Genomic DNA, 18,140 nt, shown 5'->3' with positions numbered 1-18,140 from the left:
AGGGGGTCCATATAAGTAAATATATAGATATATATATATTTCTTCACCGTTGCAATTTCTAACCCGCAAAGCCGTAAGTGCTATTGACTTGAAATCTTTCATAGACGACCTCCTACAAAAAGTCTCTTGCGCCATGAAAGCCACTATTACAGATTTTTGCTAATTAGAACTTTGTAAAGATAGAATCTATCAACACCAAATTATGGCTTTACCCTACATGGCTTTGGGTGATGTAAAGACAATTTTTTACTATAAATGAGCGAGATTGGTCAAAAAACATGGCCGCCACGGACCAATGTATTTTTGCAATGGGCGGGGTTTAGAAATGATGCCATTTCTCCCACATCCTTTGCCCTATCTTCACAAAACCTGGTGTGTAGGTTCACAACGCGCCTGGGAATCTGCCTACCAAAGCATGTTGAGCTCAACCTATAGGGGGCGCTATAAATTCCATTAGCATATAGCTGAAAAAACAATTTGGAGAAATCTGGGGCTTATCATGGGTATGTTTTGCACAGATCTTTGACGAACATGGTGGCCGATGTCATCAACTGTGGGGGATGAGGGTCAGGGTGGCTGGTTTGGGGCGAAAGAGGTTAGAACTCGCAGATTGCTTCTTGTGGCTATATTTATTATTTGTTGTCTGCCGCTTGAGCTCAAATTCCTGTGAACTGGAATGGGCCAGAAACTTGAAATGTGGCCCAATGATTGGAAATGATGTGCATCAACTTTTATTAAAATATTAGCCCAGTCAGCTAGATGGTGGTGCTGTAACTAAGGCTTGAAAATGCTTTTTTGGGAGGGCCATGCCCCTCACACTGTAAGTCTGATTGATTTGAAATTTGACACACAAGTTTGGGGCGAAAGGGGTTAGAACCTGCAGATTACCGCTTTTGGCTATATCCATTATTATTATTATTATTATTATTATTATTATTATTATTATTATTATTATTATTATTACAGAAAATCAGGTGAAGTTTCTAATTCTACAAAACATTTCTGGAGCTTCACAACACCACAGTTGCAGCATTCTCTGAAACAGCTGAGTTAGCTGGAGTTTTTTTTTTTTTTTAAATGTAATAAATAATAACTCACACACACAAAAAGAAACTCTCCATACAGTTCATTTGGTGCACTCCAAATCCGCGGAACCCATCCCAAATTGATTCCAAAAGATATTATTTAAATCCCTTGTAAAACTAAAATGCTGTGTTTTGGTCCCCAGTGTTTTGTAGACTTGAAACAGTTGTTCAGTGCTGAGGGGAATGCTTCAATGCTGTTTTACTGTCAAGCTCCATAAATTTTTTGTGGACTGAACTTCATTGTAGAATGAGACTTAGGATCAGAATTTCTCATATTTGTAGTGCCAGTGTTCTGCTATTTGCTTTCACAGTGAATTCTGAGACTGGGATATTTGATCATGAAGCGTTAAATTTTATTTGCAGGGGGCTATGTAGAGCTGCACACTAAAAGTATTTTGTCTTTTTATTATTATTTTGTTTGCTTGTGTCAAATGTTCAGTTCTGTGTGCTCTGCTGCTATCAGTAGTGACATGTTCTTGACTTTTTGAAGATTTCCAAAGTGAGTAAGAGAACAGGGGTGAGTTCAAGAATCAGTGTTGGCACAGTTAGGAGACATAAAACAGAGATAACACCATGGCCGAGTCCAAACTAAGTCACAGACCACCACAAAAACATGCAGGCAGTTGATACTGCATGTAATACAGCCTGAGCGGTGAATTGGTCGCCAAATGTCATCAACCAGTAATTATCTATTACAGATATATTGTTGTAGGCTAATATATTGTCTGATATATGCTGATAGGAGAACTTTTTAAAATAATAATAACAAGATGCTTGGGTTATTTATTATTATACAATTACCAGAGTAGTGCATGTGTCTGATCAGACCTGATATGCATGCACACTTTGAATCTCCCAAACATGTTCAATTAAATCTGTTTTAAGGGAAATTATATAATTGCCATGGGCAAAGACAAAAAAAGGCAAGCCAATGTTTATTGTTTAACTGTTACATACTGTCACAAAATTTTTGTTCTATAGAAATGTCTACAACCTTTGGCATCAGCCCCAAAATTCAGGACCATGAATCAGGTAATACCTAATATTTTTGGTGTGAGACCTTTATTTGTGACATTTAACTAATCTAATAAAATATCAATTTTACACTGCTAGAAACCTAGGGTTTGTAAATCCATGAATACTGAATGCTTAATCCTGAAATTAGACACATGGAATTCCTCACGATAATGAGGCAACAAGCTGGTTTTCATTAGTAAAATACTGTCAGACTGCGGACGGCAGCGCCTCCACAGCAAGTCTCCGCCAAAAGCCGCTTCAAGTTGGATACACAACCGAGTCAAGGCAGGAAGTACGACGACGTTGTTTTCAAAGTAAAAGTGTCAATCCTGGCGTGCCAGAAGAATGACTGAAAACCACGAACCACAAAGCGGAAGTGGTCGTGTTTGTTGTTTCCAGCGTGTCTACAGCACCGCTGCCAATAACCTCACAGATGGAGGAGGGACTCTGTTGAGCGCTGCGTTGGTGGATGCTGTAGTTTACAGTCAGACAGGAGGACAGGGGACTTGAAGAAAAACACTTTTCGGGATTTTCAGACTCGCAGGTTATTTTTCTCCGGCGACATCACACAGCTGACAAACAGCAGATCCGTAAACATGAACAATCCTCTGTACTGGGCTATGCTGGTCGGCATGACCGTCCTGCTAATGGAGCAAGGTAAGTGATGGATTTTGTCATCCTTGGAACACTTGATATCTCTGTCTCCGGATATGTTTGGATGTGACTGTTTGTCCTTTTATTAGTTGCTTTTTGTAGGTAGCGACCAGTCATTGCGCCCACATCTGACATCAGGATGCTTGTCATTTAAGCCGGAGCTTAAATTAAGCGATTAGTGAAGTGCTGTTGAGCTGTCTTGGTGCCAGTAGCATGGCTCCATAAGTATCTGACTGGTTGCTTTGGATGTATTTTTACACCAGTTATATTAGGCTGCAGCCTTTTCTCTGAAAGTTAAATCCTTCCAAGGTAATTCTCAGCAGTAGCCTATTATTTTTACTTTGGCTGTACACTTTTGCAAATGGAAATTTAAAAAAAAAAGAAAAAGAAAAGAGGAATATAACGTATATACTGCTCATCATGTTGGTTGTGTAGCCCTCAGTCACATACCTTTTCGTTTTAATCCACCTGCAGTTAAAACTGAGCAATTGCCCTTTTTGCGCTTGTAGCTCCTTCTGCCCACGGATCATCTTGATGCATGGTAAATCTTAACGGATGAGAGGTTTTTGCGCAAAGTTGATTAAGTATTAGTTCTTAATCCACATTGACTGCGTGGTCAGGTCACCCAAGTTAAGCCATGTGTTCTCCGGCCAGGCAAGACGGCTCAGCTCTTGAAGGGGAGAGCAGTGAGGCAGCACCTCAGTTTTTCTGACCTTGTTCACACCCGACATTAAAAATTCCATCCAATAACTCCATTGTGACAAGACAGAGGCATGCTCACCAGTCTATAGTAAGATTTGGACTCAAACAAGGATTCATATTGTTTAATGCATCTTGTGCTTTGACAAACACTTGTAGTCAGAAGTTCACTGTTCGCCAAAATACTGTAAATACATGAGAGAACAGACAAACGAATGAAGTGGAAAAAACTGTGAATGAGGATGTATGGGGTATTTTCCTGATGAACTCTCCAGAGCCTCACTGTTGTGTTTGGCCAGCATTTAAATATTGCCCTTCAGAACCAAAGTCATGCACAGTATGGGGATAGTCAAATATAAATAAATTGAATATATAAATATATAAACATTTTTACCTGTTTAATAATGATTTATGTTTTCTAGTTAAATAACACTGGTTTCAAAATTATGCCTAGTGACTAATGTAAACAAATTGAAAATTACTTTTTATATTCCTCTCACTTTACTGACTTACTTACTGAGGTTGCCTGACTACACTACTAACCTTAGACTCTGATGTTACATGTCACACATTTTTGCATGCAAAGCTCAGAAAACAAGCTGTGGCTCAGACTCCTCACATTTTCAGCCCAGTTAAGTATTTGAGATATGTTAGTGGTAAGAAAAAGGTGGAATTAATCAATTGACTCTGTGTGTTTTAGTAGACCAGAGAGAACGCGTTTTAACCTCTTTCACTTACTGAAATTCAGCACATACTGTAACTGTTTATACTACATATCTTTACTTATGTTGGTATAGAACTATTCTCATATTTTGAGAGGAAGAATTGGTGTCACGTGACAGAAAATGTCTGCATATGACAACATTTTGCAAAATACAGAAATAACTGCTGCAACAAAGAAGTCCAATCCATTCTCCAGACAGCACCACAATTGTGCTGAAGTAATTTGCACATCAGCAGATCTCTTGCAATATCAGAGATGTGTTAAATGAGATTAGTAGAAATTTAAATGTTTCCCATAAGGAAACTGGGTCATTGCAGCAACAGAACAGGGCAAAGATAAGAACAAGGCCAATATAGATCATATTTGATAAGATGATAAATAAAAACAAATCTGTGGAGGACACCAAATGAATAAATAAAGATTCATAGGTAAGCAGAGGATTGCACAAACTCACATTAAAGACCGTATTTCATGTGTAGGGTTGCAGGGTTGGAATGCCTTTAATCAAATTTGAATCCAGCATACTTTGTGTCCATTAGTTCAAAAGCAAGTCTATCAATTCTAAACATTTGTGATTTTCTTAACAGGAGTCTGATAAAAAATGCTATTAGTAGGAGTGGATTTATTTTTTATAGTGGGGATTTTTTTACAGTGCATTTTCAGCATCAGCTGATGTAAATCATTGATCTCTGATCAAAGGGATGTTTCCTTACTTTAGTGTCATCTAGAGTTGCTTGTTATTAGTGACATGGAAAAACCACGATTAAATGTTGAGGAAATAAATATCAATACTGGTATAAATATGATATTAAGGCTGCTCTGATTGCCCTGCCAGACGAGAATGTCCAAAGGCGATGTAACAGGGAGGAGGACGACGGCTAGCGGACAACTGGTGACATGGTTGCTCAAAAACATTTTTAGTAAACTCTGTGTACACAATGTTCTCAATGCTCGAGTTAATGTGTAATGTTGTGTCGAGCCTTCCTAGTGTTTCAAAAATAGCAATTTTGATGCAACATAGTATTTGCCCCTAACACTCCACTGAAAATGATTTTGACCCAAAATGAAAATATTTAAATTTAATAATTAAAAATCACTCCAAACATCCGTTTTTGTTGGACTATAATCAATAAGATACAGCACGCTACTGGTATTGGGGGGGTGGGGGGGGGGGGTAACTCCTCTCATAGTCCAAACTGATTATAATCACACATCGAAGCTGCTTGTGCACATCCTGACTGCTCAGAAATAATAATATTCTGGCTCATACACAGATGTGTAGAGAGATATGCACAGGACCCTGCAGGTCAGAAATCGTCGGCTAATTTGGATGTAGAGAGCCAGGCAGATCACAGGAGCAGAGAAAGATAATCAGAAGCAACTGATATAGACCATAAGCACCTAGACTGAACCGCTCTACTAGTTGGCAGAGGCTGCAGCCACTGTGGCAGGATGCACTGTACATCTGGATGGCAGTCGACACGAGTAAGTGCTTGTAGTGCTTCATGGCACACCTCGAGGGGATGAGCCGCAGGCTAAAATTGCTGTTGGACTGCGTCAGCTCACCAGACAAAGGGTGGGAGGCATTGTCCAAAATGAAGATCGGTTCAGTTTTTTTTCATTTTTTATATAGCAATAATTTCAGGAGGCAATCAACATCCTGGATGTTATATCATGGTTTCATTCTGTCCTCCTGCTTTCTCATGTGCAGTAAGAAATATGTGTGAATATGTCATGGTCAGCTTCATAGTGCCCCTCAGTGAATGCAGTCTCACATTATTTTCTCCCATTTAATATGTTTGACAGTTTTATGCATTCACAGTGACAGAACTGATTCACGTTTGACACCAGAATCACACTTGGAAAAAAAGCAACAGTACAACAAATGTGTACGATACAGATCTGTTCATGTTTCCTGTAGGCAGGTGAGGCAGCTAGAACAGAGTAACCCTGTTTTCCCACAGTTTTTTTTGAGTGGATTCAATATGCAAGTAGCTTTGAGAGTTTGTGCTGAAACCAGTAATGATGTGAATCCCAACAGTTGATCATTTTCTACAAGAACCAAATGAACAGACTCCAACATGTAAAGGATAGGTGGGAAACAATCAAATGCTGACAATAGTGGGCATTGTTTTTCAGCAAGAAGGAAAAGAAGTTGCAAAAGACAAAAGGAGCCAACAAAAATCAAGAAGACAGCAAAACATACCGTTATCAGTCTGCCCCAAACTAAACAGCATGTGTTTTTTCCTAACAAAGAAAAGAACAGCGTTTCTTTTTGGAGTATTAATCCAGCTTAAGATAAACACTGGTAATGAGGCAGCCTCATTGTTTAAGCAGGCGGCCTCCCTCTCTCTTTCTCAGTATGTGGCTGGGAGAAGACAGTGCTTGCTGTGTTGCCAGGATGCAGCACAAACTCTTGTGGGCTTTTTTTTTTTTTTGCTGAGACCCTCATAGGCCTGTGTATTGTGCCCTTGTCCTTCCTCCATTAGCCAGTGTCAGGCAAAGATGAGAATTATAGCTGGTTAGAATAATATTTGGAGCAACAGCTGTCATTGGATGGCCAGCTAAGTAGAGATGGATAGGGCTGGTGGTGTGGGAGCCGTGGTGTATTCATTGTATGCAGCCTTTTGTTAAAGACATTGCGATCATTGTTGATGAGTTGAGTGTTCTCCTCTTATCACATGGCTACAGCTCCTCCGTAGGGAACTCAAGGCAAAAGAGGCAGAGCTGTTGCTGTAAAAAATGTCTTTGTCGTTCTCCCACTGCACAGTCCATATAAAGCCTGGGAGCAGAATATACAGGCAGAGCAGGCAGATGGCAGACGATGGCAGGTAGATATTGCCACCTGTGTAGGGTGGCGTGATACTCAAATGTGATAAATGATTGTAATATTAATTCTCTATGAGATGCTATTAAAGCCTATGTGCCTATATGCCTATGTTCTATGCTTTCACAATGCAAACAGCTACAGCTGTGAGCTATAGAATACACATCATCAGCCACTTGAAAAAACAAGGAATGTTAATCTTTGTGTCTTTAAAAGGGGCTGTAATTGAAAACAGTTGCTCCACAATGCAATATGCTGCTGTACCTGTTTCATTGTAAGAACAAGAGCCCAAATTTGTTTTCTGAAAAGACAAACTGCAAATTGAAGGTAACTGTTATCCACTTGTCTTTTTCTTTCCTATGGTGGGAAGCAATTTATGTTATTGTATTCCACTATGCTCTTTGGTTTGTGTGTTTGGTATTTCACAGGTTCATATCACAAATGAAAATGCAGATGGACATTGCTTGGTAAATCAGTCATATACAGAAAATGCATATGAAGTCATTTTTTGGTTATTTTTCATACAGTAGATAATGGGAGTGTGCTGAAAAAACTCCTTAAATTGAATATGGCTTCACCTTAAGTTCCTGGATATCAAATAATGCACCATCATACGGTAGCAATATTCACAGTTGCACAAAAGTAAAGACTAAGCTTTTTGAGAAGCCTCTCCTCCCCCACATAGTTTGCCAAGTCCCAGTGAAGTGCTCATGTGACCTGGTGGCCATTAGTGACTTTGCCAGGAAAGGCTGATTAATAAACAACATGGATGGTGACTTCAGACTGTGTCCATTCACCAGGTTGTTGTGTCTGAGGAATGCTGCCTCCTCGAGAAACTCACAGCTTACACTCTGCACTGTGTTTCTAGCAGCTTTATATAAAAAAATCACAAACTGTATTTACAACAGTGTGTGTCCTTTGAGGTGAGGGAAAACCAAAATCTCTTTAGAAGAAACAGAAAGGAACTACATTTCTTAAGTGTTAAGAGGAGCTAAGTGTTGGGAGCATTATTCATTAAGCAGTTACAGCACATGCAGCTGTTATGGGTTTCACTGCTACTTTCTGTATCTTAATTATATACCTAGATAAACAGGAAATGTCAGATTGTCACAAAATGTCATCAGAATAATAATTCCTTCATGTTGCCATTTTGCAGAAGACAGAAAATATATCTTTTGAAGTCTAAAAGGAATAGAACAAAAAAAGAAGAAAAATAATTATCAAGTTCAAACATACTATTTCGTTGAATTTCTTTCTAAATTCTGGTGCATGAAAAGGATTTAATAATGAATCCAATTTTAATTTTGTCAAGTACAGCATTAGATGTTTTCTGTCAACAAATACAGTAGACGGGTTCCTGAAAAAAACATTTTTACTACAGCTGTTTGTAGGATTGTCATGGTCTTGATTCTAAATCATCTAATTCCAAGGCAATATTGCTGAACAAACCAAAGCGCATTCAAAAAAAGAAACTCACTTTGAACAGCTAGTTTACCGGAAGCCTGCAGCTGCACTTCCAGACATTTACAATGTGTGCACAGAGATGTTTCTGAGATTCTACATTGACTTCATTGAGAAGGGGGTTTACTCATGTGAGATGAACTTAACTGAATAGATAACATTACCATATATCCTTTACTGATGTTTTTAGGGGGTAGTTAAAAAGGACAGTTTTGAGAAACTAAACATTGTTACAACTGTATTTGTATCTTTTGTTGTTTACGTTGAAACAAACTTAGCCTTTTTCACACAGAGACTCCGCATTATCTCAGCAGCGAATGCTTATCAATTTATTGCATTTGTATGTTCACGCAGAACCAAGCAGCTCGGACATAAAGCTGTACCAGTGTGTCAATTCATACAGCTCGCCGGTACGCTCACTCATGAAGAGGGATGCTGTTTTATGGGGGAAAGTTCAGTGAAGTCTCAGTCAGGAGGAGTGATTGGCTTGTGGATTTTTTTAAAGACAGTAACTGCAACAGCCCAATAGTTGAAGGAGACAAACACATAGAGTTACATTTTTTTGCCAGGGACAGATGGTATTTTTAAGGCCAAATGTGACAAAGAGTCGGTAGGACAAACAGTATGACAGACAGGATAACCTTATATAAGTTGCCAAAGACACTATCAGTTACTACGTTACTGTTGTTCGGTCCTGTGACTTTGACTTGCGGGTCATTTCTCTTTTAATTGATGAGTGAAGGATCTGTTGAACTATTAGACCATAAACACCATCAGATCATGACACCGCCGCTCCACGCCTCCAGCTTATCCATTCTCACAGACACCAGCTTGCCTCTGCTGCGGCTCCGATACTACCTCCAGATGCCCAAAACTGCACATGGAAACTTGGGTTCTCATGTGGTATTTTGGAAGCCTATTTAAGGATTCCTTAACTCAAGAGAGAAAGTACAAACATACAAAGCAGCCAGACTGACTGGCCATAAGATACTGAAATATGTTAAAACAGCTTATTTAGGAAGGGGTGTAATTAAATAATAAATGATATCTCCAGTATGAACCCTGTTACGAATAAAGTTGCATTCTGTCGTGCTGTCTAGCTCTAGTCTTTTATTTGATTTTGCCTTGCATTATACGGAAATGCCATTGCATGTATTACAATCAGCTTACCTGTGGTTATTGTGTCTTGAATGGGAAGCAGCCACCTCTAATGTGCACTGATGCCTGCCTGATACAGTCAACCTGTTTATGCTGCTATTTTAGCACTTACTCTTTATCCACTTGATTGTAGAGACTTGATTGCAGGAGTGGACTAAATCTTCCAATGTTCTCCTTTATCTGATTCAAAATCTCAAAGGAGGGAAACAGATATATCATTTAGGTGAGTAGGCAGTTGATACCCAAATCAATCCAACAGCATCACCTGCCTAGATCCTTGACAGGGACACTGATAAGATGGCTACTCAAGACCCTGCTGGCCCTCATGCACTGATAGTGGGGAGTTGCTGTGTACAGGGGCACTTAGCTAGTGCAGTGTTATGGTCGTAATTTTAGAGCAGATGGCAGAGTTAGCTGTTAGAAAGCACATGAACTGTAAAATAATCTGTGTGCAATTATTGGGGGCTTGCCTGGGCATTTGTGTGAAGCATTAGAGATAATATTTCAATTAGGGCTATCATTGATTGAGTAGAAAGGCAAAGGGCTTTGTAGTGGGGTGGAAAGAGTGTTAATAGGAAACAGTTGAACCCCCTGAGAGAGGGATTCTTCATTTAAGATATAGTTGTCATTTTTTCCTCCTCTGGTGTTGGACTTCATTTATGCAAAGCTGTGAACAGCTCATCATACCTTTGTCTCATTGTAGTTTCTATGAGTTCTAGGTGCATTGACTTTAAGAAGATAAAAGATAAAATAAACATGTGAAATTGGGACAATAGATTTGAGTGACCACGCACCCATATACGTGTTTGTAGATCTAAACCTGCAACCAAAAATTAATGACTTGGAACTAAATTCAAGCCTGTTCAATGATCCTCACTATAAAGAACAGATTAAAAGAGACTTCTTCTACTTGGAAATGAATGATAAAGGAGATGTATCCCCTCCCATTCTGTGGCATTTTCTATATCTAGTTTTACATAGATTTGGCCTACATGAAATAATTAAAACAGTACAAGCATTGTATAATAAACCCACTGCTACAATTAAATGACTGCTAATCAAATAGTTTTACTTTGAAAAAAGGCACAAGACAAGGCTGTGCATGTTCATCACTATTATTTGCATTAAATTTAGAACTTAGAAATTTAGAATATTAAAATTAATATAAGTAAAACACAACTGCTTAAATACAACTACAGCCCACCAGATGAAATTAAGAGTAAGTACCACCTAACATGGGAAACATAATATTTCAAATATTTGAGGGTTACAATATCTAAGGACCTCACATAACTATTACAACGTAACTATTCACCGATGCAAAACATTAAAGAGGATGTAGCAAGATGGAATCTAATCCCATATTTAAGTTTCAATCCAAGAACAGATTAGATTGAAACGAATATTCTACCCAAATTTTTATCTTTATTTCAAACCCTACCGATAGAAATAGGCCAAAAACAATTTAATGAATGGTACAAAATGTTGTCCAGATACATATGGCAAGGTGAAAGGCCTCGAATCCGATTTAAAACTCTACAGTTAACAAATCAAAGGGGGGAATGGGGCCTTCCTTCCCTCAGAGATTACTACTGGGCAGCACAACTAAGACCTATGATATGCTAGTGTAACCCTCTATATGATGCTCAGTAGAAAAACATTGAAGAGGGTCTTACCTCCATTCTGTCAGACTTGGACAGGAAAGAGGACTCAGATGCAGAATATGCGAAAGTAAATTCAGGTTTTATTAATCTGATTTTGACACTCTCCAGAATGAATGAAAACCAAATGACTATGAATATCTGGATGACAAACAAGACGAACAACATGGAACATGGAATAACAGAAAACGCTCCCGCAGGAGGAAAGCCTACACTATTCTTGGAATCAATCTTAGCTATAAAATATTACAAAATAAATTCACTCCGAAGAGGATACACCAGGCTATGAAATATAACTGCTCTATCTTATCAAAATTACAAACACAAATTCACTCACAACGAGGAGAACAAAAAGGCTATGAAAACTCAACTCAAAACACAAAATCTTAACCAGAAATTTTACAACAAAAATTCACTCTTCTTGAGAGGCAAACGGCAGATAAATAAAACAAGAAATATACTTAGCAATACGAGGTTCAGGGCTGTGGATAATGGCCTGGGTACACGACATGGAAGACGAAATACTTTGGCGACGCAAACAGGGGAGGACAAAGACTTTATACACATGAGGAAGGGGATCACAGGTGGAAACAATCAGGGATTAGGGATGACGTCAGACCGGGAACACAAGAGGAAGGGCAAGTGACCTGAAACGAGAGGAGAGTTACTTTTCAAAATAAAACATGAAATTCATGAGACAAACCCCAAGACAAGACAACCTCACCGCGGTGTGACACATTCCCATTCAAGCACTTATAGCCAATAGTAGTCTGCAAGATTTTATAAACAATACAGAAAACCATGGATCAAGATGACTCTTAACTTAAACTCTAATTTGTATTCTGTTATTACTGTTTTCCATATTTTAAGTTTACTGTGCATTATACCTAGCATTGTATTACTCTACACTTTACCATTCCTTATTTTCTTTATGTTGGAGGCTCGACGTGAGCCTGAGTGCTTAGCTTTATAGTTCCCAACCACAAACACTTAATGTGTGGATTTTTTTCTGAGGGTTGTTGTAATCACCTTGTTCATATGGGAGATAGGGGGTGGGTAACTGCTGGACCTACCTACGAACTGACGCTAGTCTGCCAGATTTTTATTTTTGCTTATGTTTGTTTTTGTGTTTTTTTGTCTTTGGGTTTCATATATGGTGCTCACTTCTCTGTATACACAATATGGCCAGTAAAAATAATACACAAGGTTATGATGGCTGCCCTGCTAACTTCATAAGTTGGAATATTAAATCATCCAGTGAAATTTTAAAGAATATTCTCACACCTAAAACAGCTCAGTGCAGATATTGCATTCTTACAAAAGACCCATATACGTTCTTGTGATAGTTCTCGCCTGGTTAGGGGATGGGCTTGCCAGGTGTATCAGTACAATTTCTGCTCAAAGGCTAGGGATGTTGCTGTTATGATAAACAAAAATGTACCATTCACGGCATCTCATGTCTAAACTGACTCTGCAAGGTGATATGTCATTGTGGTAGGAAAATTACTCGCTCCCAGTTATTTTAGCCTGTATTTATGCCCCAAACTGGTATGACCCTATATTCTTCATCAATTTTTTTTTTCTCGTTTACCAGACTTGACATCACATCATCTTATACTTGGCGATGACATTAACTGTGCACTTTCTCCTCTTTTAAATAGGAGCATTTCTAAGAGGGCATCCCCGTCGAAGTCAGCACACTCTATTCAGTTCTTCTTGAAGACCTATGGTGTAGCGGATGTGTGGCTGTTCCACAACCCCATCTTCAGGGCATACTCATACTTTTCCCTGGTTCACAAGACATATTCATGTATTGATTACTTTTTTCCTGGATAAAAGAATTCTACATCTCACGAAAGAATGTGATTACGGGGCATCTCGGATCATGGTCCCTTAATCATGAAAAAGTACATTCCTAATACACAATCTACATACCGTTCATGGCGGTTTAACCCTTTGCTTCTGTCAGAAGATGAGTTTACTGAAATTAAAATGTTTCTTGACATCAATCAAGCCCCAGGGATGTCTAATATACTGTTTGGGAGTCGCTAAAGGCATATTTAATGGGTCAAATTGAACTGAACTGGAAAGGGAATTTTCAGTCAAGGAGATGGTGTCAGCAATCAATGCCATGCAAAGTGGCAAATCCCCAGGGCCAAATGGTTTCTCAACCGAATTTTTCAAAAAGTTTTCTGACCAGTTATCGCCTTTATTATTGTTACTTTGGTCACCAATTCTTTGCCCCTAACCATGCGTCAAACAGTCTTCTCTTTATTACTTAAAAAAGGATAAAAATCCCCATAATTGCAGTTCATACTGCCCTGTCTCGTTGCTGAATACAGATGCAAAGATTCTTGCCAAGATTTTGGTGCATTGCCTTGAAAACATTATCCCCTCTATTATTTCGTCTGACCAAATCGTTATTCATTTTTCAATATCAGGCATCTGTTTAATATCCTCTATTGTCCCACTCTGACCGATCCTGGGCATATTGAGATGATGCTGTCACTAGATGCTGAAAAAGTGTTTCATTGGGTGGAGTGGAACTATCTTTTCAAGACTTTAGAAGCGTTTAACGTCGGCCCTGAATTCATTTCCTGGATCAGACTCCTATACACGCTCCCAGTGGCTGCGGTACGCATCAATAATAACTTATCCACCTACTTTGAGCTGAAGCAGGGCACGAGGCAGGGGTGTCCTCTTTCATCACTTTTATTTGCCGTTGCACTTTAGCCACTTGCATTAGCCCTGAAGCAGTGCCCCACAGGTTCGGAGCATAAAGTTTCACTTTATGCGGATGACATGTTATTATTTATATCAGACCCCTCTCAAGCCATCCTGAATTATCGACTCTACTCACAAAGTTCGGAAGAACTGGTTATAAAGTTAACCTTCAGAAAAGTGAACTTATGCCTATCTCTTCTGTAGACATATCATATTTTGGGTCAATCCTTTTTAATTTAGTCCTAAAAAAATAAAATATTTAGGTATATGGGTCACACATAACCACAAGGATTTAATCATCATCCCCTCTTAAGTAACCTAAAACAAGACCTGGAGTGCTGGGACCCTCTTAGGAGGGAGGATCAATTTGATTAAGATGAATGTTCTCCCTAACTTTTCATATTTATTTCAATGTCTTACTATTTATCTAAAAAAATCTTTTTTTCCCAATTTAAACAGTCAGATTTCATCCTTTAAATGGCATAAAAGGCAGCACAGGATTAATAGAAATATATTACAGAGGCCTTGTGCAATAGGAGGTGTGGTACTTCCAAATTCCATAGGTATTTACAGATTAGAGGTTTTGTGGCTTCTAACTCTGATTGTTTTCCATTGAGTCCTTCTGAATCTCTGCTTGAAACAATTTTAAAATGTAAAGTTAACATAAAACAAGTAATAGGCAGAATTTATACATTGCTCAATACATATAACATGAACAGTCTCGATAGCCTTAGAATCAAATGGGAAACAGACATAGATGACACTATTCCAGAAGAAACATGGCAAAAAATTATACAGCTAATCTACTCTTCCTCTGTATGCCGCAGACACACTGTGGTTCAGTTTAAAATAGTGCACTGTCTTCATTGGACCAGGGATAGATTGTCTAACATTAAGAAGGGTATTGACCCTATGCGTGATCGGTGCAGGCAGGCTCCTGCCACACTGCTGCACATGTTTTGGTTGTGCCCTAAGCTACACAATTTTTGGCAGTCCATCTTTGAGGCATTCTCTGGAATATGGGAAAAACCCACCCATGTTCTTTGATTTCACGGTTTGGTATGGCTCCGGTGGATGCCACTTTTACTGGGTGCTACCTAAGGATGATGGCCTTCTGCTCTGTGTTGGCTAGGAGGCTTATCCTGTTAAAATGGAAAGATGCTCTCCCCCCAACATATGGCCAATGGATGAGGGAGGTCATGACTCATGTTCATTTAGAAAAAATACTGTAGGTACACTGTAAGAGGGTCCACTAGAACATTTTATTTCATTTGGCAGCCATTTATTTCCTTTGTAGAGGGCATATTATTATTATTATTATTATTATTATTATTATTATTATTATTATTATTATTATTATTATTATTATTATTTGCTGGGGGTCCAGTACTTGTGGGTGGGTGGTACTGGGAAGTTGGTTTGTTTGTATGGACAGGAACTAGACTTGACTATTTCATGTGTGAATTGTATATCTTTTGTTTGTTGTATTTGAAAAATAAAAGCGACCTTGTTCAAAAAAAAAAAAAAGAAAGAAAAAAAAGAAAAATTAGAAGAGGATATCGTGATCCTTCAGTGGTGTGCATATGATACAAAGTTTGCTCCAAATAAATTAGACACGAGATTGAAGGAATGGACAAATAAAGGATTAATGGGTTTATGTAAGATAATTAAGGAAAGCACACTACTTAGTTTTGAAAGAATTAAAGAAAAATATGCTCTAGAGGCACATGATTTCTATCATTAATTGCAGCTGAGACATTTCATCAGTGACAAGTTAGAATATATATCAGAATAAAGCAAACAGCTTTTAGATATGTTTAAAAGGGCTTATGGTTCAAACAAAGATAGAGGTATTATCTCAGTTCTGTATAAAGGGCTTACAAACAAGAAAGCTAGGGCTGTTTTCTACTAAGGATTTTCATAGTCGAATCTGATTCGTCAGATTTTGCTGTAGTCGACTGATCGTCAAAACTTTTTTTTATTTAGATAGCAGCTAGATCTTATTTGCAACTTTTTTCTGTTCAAAAAACATGGTAGGTGTGAAGCAAATACCTTTATTTATTTAAAGCCAGATGAACAAAACTGGGCATATCAAAAATCAGAAAATTTCACATAGAATAGGAACAAAATGGCTTAAAAAACAACAATGTGCCAAAACATGCCTTTATCTCTCAGTTAGGAACCTATTTCTTGGCTTTTAATTCACAGTTCACACTCGGGAATCGGGATATAATAGATAAATAGAATTAAACGTAGCGCAACAGCCTGGCACTAGTGCAAAATGTCATAAATATTTTTAGAAATACAGTAAGCCTGCCTGAAAAAATAAAAACAATTTTACAACAACGAAAAAATAAACATAATAGAAGCCAGAATCGAATAGGCTTCAGAAAGTGCAGCAAAAAAAAAGTGAGAGAGAGAGAGAGAGAGCGAGAGAGCGAGAGAGAGAGAAGGAAAGGATGTCTCCGTTGCTGAGATGCTCTGCACGCAGCCTCCAGCTTTAGTTCACATTGTTCCAAAAGAAAAAGAAAAAAAAAATCACTTCTTCACATATGAAAATTATTCTTCACATAATATCTGAGGTTGTGTGAAAAACCAGCTTGTTCACACTGGTTGGGAAAGGTGCGCTCCTTGATTTATTGGCAATGAAACCCGCCTTTGAAAATATCCTCTCTGATGGCGTGGAGGTGGAAGGGATGCTATGTAATCTCCTAGCAGCTCTTGACAACTTTGGATACCTATCCTCGTTTTTCTGCCACCATTCCAGGGGGCCTCCGTTGCATTTAGTGAAGTCCTTCAAATAGGCCTTCATCTCACCCGTCCCATCCTGTTCTTCCTCATCTTCATCACTGGCCAGCGGCATAACCTTTTCAAAATACTCCCACACTTTGGATGATTTTTTAGTAGCCATTGTTAGCCAATAAATCTGTAAATGCTAACGGTCCTGTAGTGTGCTGCTCACCTCCACTCATTTGGACTGTGCAACTGCAGTGGGTAATTTATTAATATGTAGTAAGAAGCTATGGCTGCCGTTTAAGCACACATCATTTTGAACTCTTTATTAACAGGAAGTAGGCAGATTTTGTACCAAAATAGGCTTTATATAATGAAAAAATTGTTATATGTAACAATTTATGCTCAGCAGCCGTGGGCACCCCCATATAGTCAGAATGGTACGGTCTTGGTTACATAACAACATTTTCCGACCATTCGACTATGAGGTTCATAGTCGAAACAGGCTGCTCCAAATCGAATTGTCGAATAGTCGACTATAGGAGGTCAGCCTTAAAGAAAGCACATTCATCCCTATATATTAAAACAAAATAAGTTTTTTAAAGTAAGATGTGATGAAGGAAGAGTGGATAACACTCTGAGAATATCAATGGAAATGTAGCAGCTCACAGAGTTGGAAGGACTTTGGCTGGAAAAGCCTGATTAGATATTTTATTACACCTTACCAAACATCCCACTATAAAGGTAACTCCCCAGATTTTTGTAGAGATTATGGAAATACAAATGCAAATCATTATCATGTTAATCAAGTATTCTGTTAGTGGCAGGTAAAAAGGCCCTCACAAGAAAATGGCTTTCACATGAGAATCAAACATTGATCACGTGGATGGACATCACAATGGACATGAAGAATGGAGAAATTAAATTCAGATGTGAATTACAAGAATGACTTCTTTGTTTCACGTTGGAAGAAATGGATGGACTATATAACACCACGCAGGCCAGACTTTGACTTGTTTATAGTAAAGACTATTGCTTGTCCTAGAGTCTGTGTCTGTTGTGCTATTGAGTCCAAACTCTTGTTGTGTTCAGATAGTTCCTGGTTCTGATAGTACAAACTATCTGGAGGCAGGGACCAGAGGACTCTCCATCACTGACTTGCATAGGGGCTGGTTCTGATGAGAAACAGGTAGAAGAGCTGCTCTTACTCCATCCCAAAATCCCCCCAACAGTCAATGTGAGGGTTGTGTTTGGCGAGCCACAGAAGGACCAGCAGGAGAGGATGAGAAGGAGTATAAAATAAAACAGTGAGTATGGTCCATAGAGGAAAGGAAAGGGTACAGCTCACCAGTGTTCCTCTTTATCATGGGTGAGCCCGGTCTTTTACCGGACATGAA

The 18,140-nt window shown here is 38.6% G+C and overlaps 1 protein-coding gene across 2 annotated transcripts in view; it reads left to right on the top strand.

Moving 5' to 3' along the window:
- The first annotated feature begins 2,445 nt into the window (after positions 1-2,445).
- The window catches only part of ntm (neurotrimin), a 453,513-nt gene continuing 437,818 nt past the window's right edge, over positions 2,446-18,140 (top strand). Inside the window, exon 1 of one of the 2 annotated variants that reach the window (XM_037120270.1) lies at positions 2,446-2,759. In XM_037120270.1, the coding sequence (XP_036976165.1) occupies positions 2,699-2,759 (61 nt within the window). In that variant the 5' untranslated portion in view covers positions 2,446-2,698. The remainder of the gene's footprint in view (positions 2,760-18,140) is intronic. The other variant, XM_037120274.1, reaches the window with a different exon arrangement.

Source organism: Acanthopagrus latus, chromosome 13, assembly GCF_904848185.1.
Source record: "Acanthopagrus latus isolate v.2019 chromosome 13, fAcaLat1.1, whole genome shotgun sequence".
NCBI lineage: Eukaryota > Metazoa > Chordata > Actinopteri > Spariformes > Sparidae > Acanthopagrus > Acanthopagrus latus.
The sequence above is the reverse complement of the archived record's forward strand: the minus strand, read 5'-3'. Positions and strand labels throughout refer to the sequence as shown.